Source organism: Mytilus californianus, unplaced genomic scaffold, assembly GCF_021869535.1.
Source record: "Mytilus californianus isolate M0D057914Y unplaced genomic scaffold, xbMytCali1.0.p SCAF_1, whole genome shotgun sequence".
NCBI classification, from domain to species: domain Eukaryota; kingdom Metazoa; phylum Mollusca; class Bivalvia; order Mytilida; family Mytilidae; genus Mytilus; species Mytilus californianus.
The window spans coordinates 50,819,164-50,825,163 of record NW_026262581.1 but is presented as its reverse complement, the minus strand read 5'-3'; the positions used below and the strand labels follow the sequence as shown (position 1 = coordinate 50,825,163).

At 32.5% G+C, this 6,000-nt stretch overlaps 1 protein-coding gene across 1 annotated transcript in view; it reads right to left on the bottom strand.

The window, feature by feature from the left end:
• Positions 1-4,844: 4,844 nt before the first annotated feature.
• LOC127722718 (uncharacterized) overlaps positions 4,845-6,000 on the bottom strand; it is a 33,054-nt gene continuing 31,898 nt past the window's right edge. The window contains exon 6 of the mRNA XM_052229343.1: positions 4,845-4,978. Within this exon, the coding sequence (XP_052085303.1) occupies positions 4,845-4,978 (134 nt within the window). The remainder of the gene's footprint in view (positions 4,979-6,000) is intronic.

Below are 6,000 nucleotides of genomic sequence, written 5' to 3'. Positions count from 1 at the left end.
GAAAAATTTAAAATTGAACTTTTACATGTAATGGTCCAATATCAAAAATCTAAATACACAGTTAGATTCAGCATATCCAAGTACACCAAAAATTTAATTTATTTATTTATTAATGGACAATATTAGCTAAGATTTTAAAGGGGTTCGCTTCATAAAAAAAATATATACATATATAATAGAAAAACAAAGGATATGGTGTATCTATCCATGACACAAAATCATTACATGCACAGCAAAAAAAAAAAAACACGCAATAAGAAAAGGTACAGCGCATTTATTGTTGTTTTTCATCTCAAAGTCACAGTGAGGCCTTCAACACGGAGCAAAAAAACAAAAAAACTTTCACTTGACTGCAAGTTTTAGACGGCCCCTAGCACCGGCTTGTGCGTGATTCTTTGCAAACAAAATTTTGGATAGACTTTGTAAGATGTAACACCACCTAATTGTGCCCGGTCAAAAAAGAACATACTGGATAGTAGTAAATATTTAAAACAAAATAGTTCCTACGCATAGGTGTAAATCTAAATTTATGTAGCATATATTTTAGTAATTAAGGTATCAGATGAAAGGTGAAGGACTGGTGATCCTTGTAGAACACATAATTTACTGATAATTTTGAATAATACAAAAATGTATGAATGAATTCTAAAATTGAGGGCATTTATTGCCTGTTTCTCAGAAGTGCCTTGTTTGGTGTATCCAAAATTCCGGTAACCAGTGCAGTACGGTCTGATGTATGAATACAGGTATATTGATCCCGCTTCCATAAAATGTTTTGAAGCTAAAACTTTAACGTGGAAAGGAATGAGGACCAAGAATATGTGGTGTGCGTCTTATTAAAATTTTAGTACATAATAATAGCATTATAGCTATTTATAGTAATAGTAATAGCATTATAATAATAATAATAATAATCATAGCATAATAATAGCATTATAATAATAATAATAATAATAATCATAGCATAATAATAGCATTATAACTATTAATAGTAATAGCATTCAAAAAATTGATTCATACAGAATAACAAACAAACCTACCACAAAGTTCTTCATAAAAATTACCAAAAAAAAAGTAAAAAAAGGCAATTTCCACAATATCATTTATCATTAATACGATGTCTTTAAAAATCTATAAAACTTACCTTTAATTTTTTTTCAAAATATCTAATAATGAATAGTAAATTTCAAACTATATTTATACAAAATTTCTTCTCTAAAACTTTAGAATTTGATGCTGTATCTGTTTTTAGCTATGAATTTACATGTACTTGCAATTTCTATTAATTGTGCAATACAGTTCTGAATTTGGAATATTTGACACAGCATAGGTTTCTGACACAGAATAAATGTTGTCTAAGAACTTAAAAATTCGAAATATGGACATTTACCTATTATGGTCCAATATCCAAAATCTAAATAAATGGTTAGATTCAGCATACCAAAAGAACCCAATATTTTTATGTTTTAATGAAATCAAACAAAGTTTAATTCTGGACCCCAATGTGGACCAATTTGATATCGGGACCCAAAATCAAAATCTAAATATATGGTAGGTTTCAGCATATCAAAGAACCCCAAGAATACAATTTATGTTGAAATCAATCAAAGTTTAATTTTGAACCCTTTGGACCTTGTAGATTAATGTAATGAACCTTGTTTGTGCATGTTCTTTCATCGGATACCTTTTCAATGAATCCTCTTTGTTCTTGGTCTGTAATTATCTCACCATACTTTCGGAACATCTCGGGATCCTTCTTTATGCGACGAATAACGCTTTCCGTTCTGCGTTTTGCGATGTCTTCATTTGTCGGTAGCTCTGGCGTATTCTCTCTCCATGGTAATTTCGTAATATACTTATCATTTTTCTTCGTAATGGAGGTTTGTATGTAATTTTCAATTGATTCAGCCAGTTCTGGATCATTTTGTTCTTTAGCGTCAATTCCCAACGATTCAAGCTTCCAAAATTTTTCAAGATCGCACTCTTCTTGTTTGTGACATACTAGTATATTCATCATTGAGAAAGATGCATTACTGGTTCGTGTAGGGACAGGACCGGAAAGTAAATATCCAATTTTCGAGCTAACTGCGGTTGGACCGTTTCCACGCACTATTTTGTCTTGAACTATGTCCCAGTCAAAATCACCTCCAATTAATAAGGATATTTCAAATTGCTCTCCTTCCATGACTGGGTGTGCTAATTGTAGACCACGTAAATATGGAAAATTCTGCGTTATTCTTATGTTGTGACTTTGAAGTGGTGAAGCAATGGTTGGTACAATTAAAACTTTAATAGGGATTAATTCTCCTTCGGCAGACTTTAGATTAATTGTTGTTTTGTCAAGATTTCTCACCTTTTTTGTAGTGCTTCCAAATGTAGCTATACTCAATGTTTCAGACCCCTCTTTTTTAATGTCCAATTTAGCTGCTAGTTCTTCGGTTATAAATGAGCGCTGAGCTCCCTCGTCAAAGAGTATGCTTGCATCTATACATGTATTTTGGTGAACGACTGGACTGAATGCTGTTTTCAATAAAACAGTGGACCTTTCTTCGCTAGCGGTATACAACATAGAAGTGTCTCTGTCTACTTTATTTTGCGATTGTTCAGTTTCAATAGGATGTTTATTTGAGTACGAGTTCTTTTTGCATAATGAAGAGTGATGCTTCCGGTGGCAACACTTACATGTATTCTTGGATTTGCAATCGGCTATCGGTTATTCAATAAACATAATCGTACATCACAATAACGCGACGTCACAAATATAGCGGCCGCACCGCAAAAGGGTACGTTTAACGTGAGCGCAATTCTTAACAGACCTTAATGTGGATCAATTTAAAAACTGGGCCCAAAATTCAAAATCTAAATACACAGTTAGATTCAACATATCAAAGAACTCCATATATGCATTTGCTGTTGAAATCAAACTAAAAAAAGTTTAATTTTGGACCTCAATGTGTGAACAATTTGATATTTAGACCCCAAATCCAAAATCTCAATACATAGTTAGATTCAGCATACCATAGAACCCCAAGAATTCATTATTTTATGAAATCAAACAAAGTTTAATTCTGGACCATATGGACCTCAATGTTGACCAATTTGATATTGGACATTCACCTATTATGGTCGAATATCCAAAATCTAAATACACGGTTAGATTCAGCATATCAGAGAACTCCAATAATTCAATTTTTTTATGAAATCAAACAAAGCTTCGTTTTGGACCCTATGGACCTCAATGTGAAGCAATTTGATATCGGGACCCAAAATTCAAAATCTAAATACATGGTTAAATTCAGCATATCAAAGAACCCCAAGAATTCATTTTTTTTATGAAATCGAAGTTTAATCTTGGACCCTTTGGACCTCAAAGTGGACCAATTTGATATCGGGGCCCAAAATCCAAAATTTAAATACATGGTTAGAAAAATGCTTGTTTTGGCCCAATTTTGGCTGCTGTTTCCTAAACAGATAAGACAATAACCCCAAAAATCAATCCCAACCTTCATTCTTTTGGTATGGAACCTTGTGGTACAATTTCATAGAGATCTATACACTAATACTCAAGTTATTGTCTGGAAACCAAATGTCTTGGGACGACGTCGACGACGCCAACAGCGTCATACCTATCATAAATGTTTTCGGTAGTATAAAAACCAATAAAAAATAAAATAGTTAATAAAATAAAGTAAATGAATTACACGAAATTGATTGACAATGATAAAAAATAGAAAATGAAACATGCTTTAGCAAGAACCTACCACCATGTGCTTCGCAAGGAACCTGAGGCAGGCAAAATTTTGACGTCTCATTGAAAATTGTCTTGAAATCCATCAACAACTGTTCGTATCCCAAAATAAATTGTAAAAATATTTCTGCACGTTCTTTTCTTGTTCGCGTCTCCTTTTCATCAATACAGGCTATTTTGAATCCATGATATCTCGGCCTATAACAAAATCGGACTATAACAAACTCGGCCTATAACATAATCGGCCTCCCAAAATCGGACTATAACAAACTCGGACTATACCAAACTCGGACTACTAGAAGAATATAAGTATAATGTTTTATTTTGTTTTTATTTGAAATTAATTATCAATACTTAATTTGAAATTAATAATGATTTACAATTAATTAAGTAATTTATTTTGAACATTTTAGAAGCGAGTAATATAAATGACGTTAACAAGATATGTATAAAAAGAAAATTAAGAATACATTCATTTAATAATGAAAATCTACCACTGATTTGTATTTCTGTATTATAATTTGTAATAATGTCCCTCTCAAAATAATTTATCATATGCATATCTTAATTGATTCAACTGGAAATATGACATCATGCCACGTGTATTGTTGACACCTTTTTAATCACCATAATTTAAACTAACAACTGACACGTGTACTATTGACACCTATGCAATCACCCAAGTGAGAACAAAACTACCTGTAATTACATGAAATTGTGATTAACTAAATATCCAATATACGAGAAAATCACAATAATATTTCAAAAAGAAGTTAATTATCCTCATTCAAACATATCAAATTCAACTCATATAACACATATTTAATATGATGGAGCTAAGTTTTATTTTAATACATTTCTATACAATGTTTTTTTCAAAAATATTTATCATAATCTCAAAATTCGTATATAATTCTTATATATAAAGTTTGTTTTTTATTAAAGTGAGAAAAAAAAACCCACAAAACAATCTACTAATCGTAGTCCGAGTTTGTGCAATATATTTCCGCATATAAATAATGGTAGGCCGAGTTTGTTATAGTCCGAGTTTGTGATAGTCCGAGTTTGTGATAGGCCGATTTTGTTTTAGTCCGAGTTATCCAGCAGCGGCTATTTTGATGAAGTCAGGGACAATAGAATCTTTTCCATGGAATGTTTTCTGAATCATCTTTGTTTCTATTTCATCTAATAAATTTTGATAGCATTCAACAACAGTTCGACGAAAGCACTCTGAAATTAATCATTGAAGTTAAAGAAATATACAATATAAAAATTACCGTAATTTATAAATGTAAATCACAAATTACTCACAATATTATTAAATTATGCACATTCTAGTGAAGAAATACACGTAAATAACAAGAGTCAGGTTTTGAAATCGAACGATGTACAATGAACCTGGTGAGGCTCGTGAAGGCAAACACACTTGGTTCGTTCGATATATTGCATGCATGTTCAGGACGAGAACAAATTAACAATACATACAATAGATAGATCCTGTAACAGGGGTCGACGGGATGAAAGGCGGGGAATTTGGAATTCGACTGGAAAATCAGGGTAAATTGAAATTAAAGCGGCTGAAATTTTGCGCTGCAAAAGGCCACCAACGGAACCCTCGAAGAGTTGAAGGGTTTTAAACCTGCAGGGAGCGTGGCACTTTATCTCTATACGAGGCATCGGATTTAACGTCCTTCTTCTGACAGAACGTGACTGTGAATTCATACTTCCCGCATAACCAAAGAGTTTTACTGGAGGTCGGAAGACCTAGAGTTCCCTAGTCAATCTTGGGGTCTCCTTAATCTAGTTATCATTGTCAGCCTTTCGGAAAAAAAAAGATTTCCTCATTTTTAACAAAATATTTAAACATTGCAAACAGAAAAAAAAGTAATATCAAGTTACCTTGAATACTAATTGGGAGACTAAGCTTACCTGTACAAATTATAATTACTGTTTGTTTTGTTTACGCTTAATTCTATTCAGACACTTCCTTGAATGCCAACATATTTTCGGTTCGTTACATTTGCGCGCATTACCATTATATTTGCGCGCATTACCATTATATTTGCGCGCATTACCATTATATTTGCGCGCAAAAATCGTTACGTTTGAGCGCAGCTTTTGATCACATTTGCGCGCATTCTTTTACAATTAAACTCAGGTAAATACAGGTAGATAATACGTATTTATTTTTTTAATCAAGGAGTCTCCTTTTTGATCTAACCATTATTTTCGGGCAGGATAAGACGGTTTTA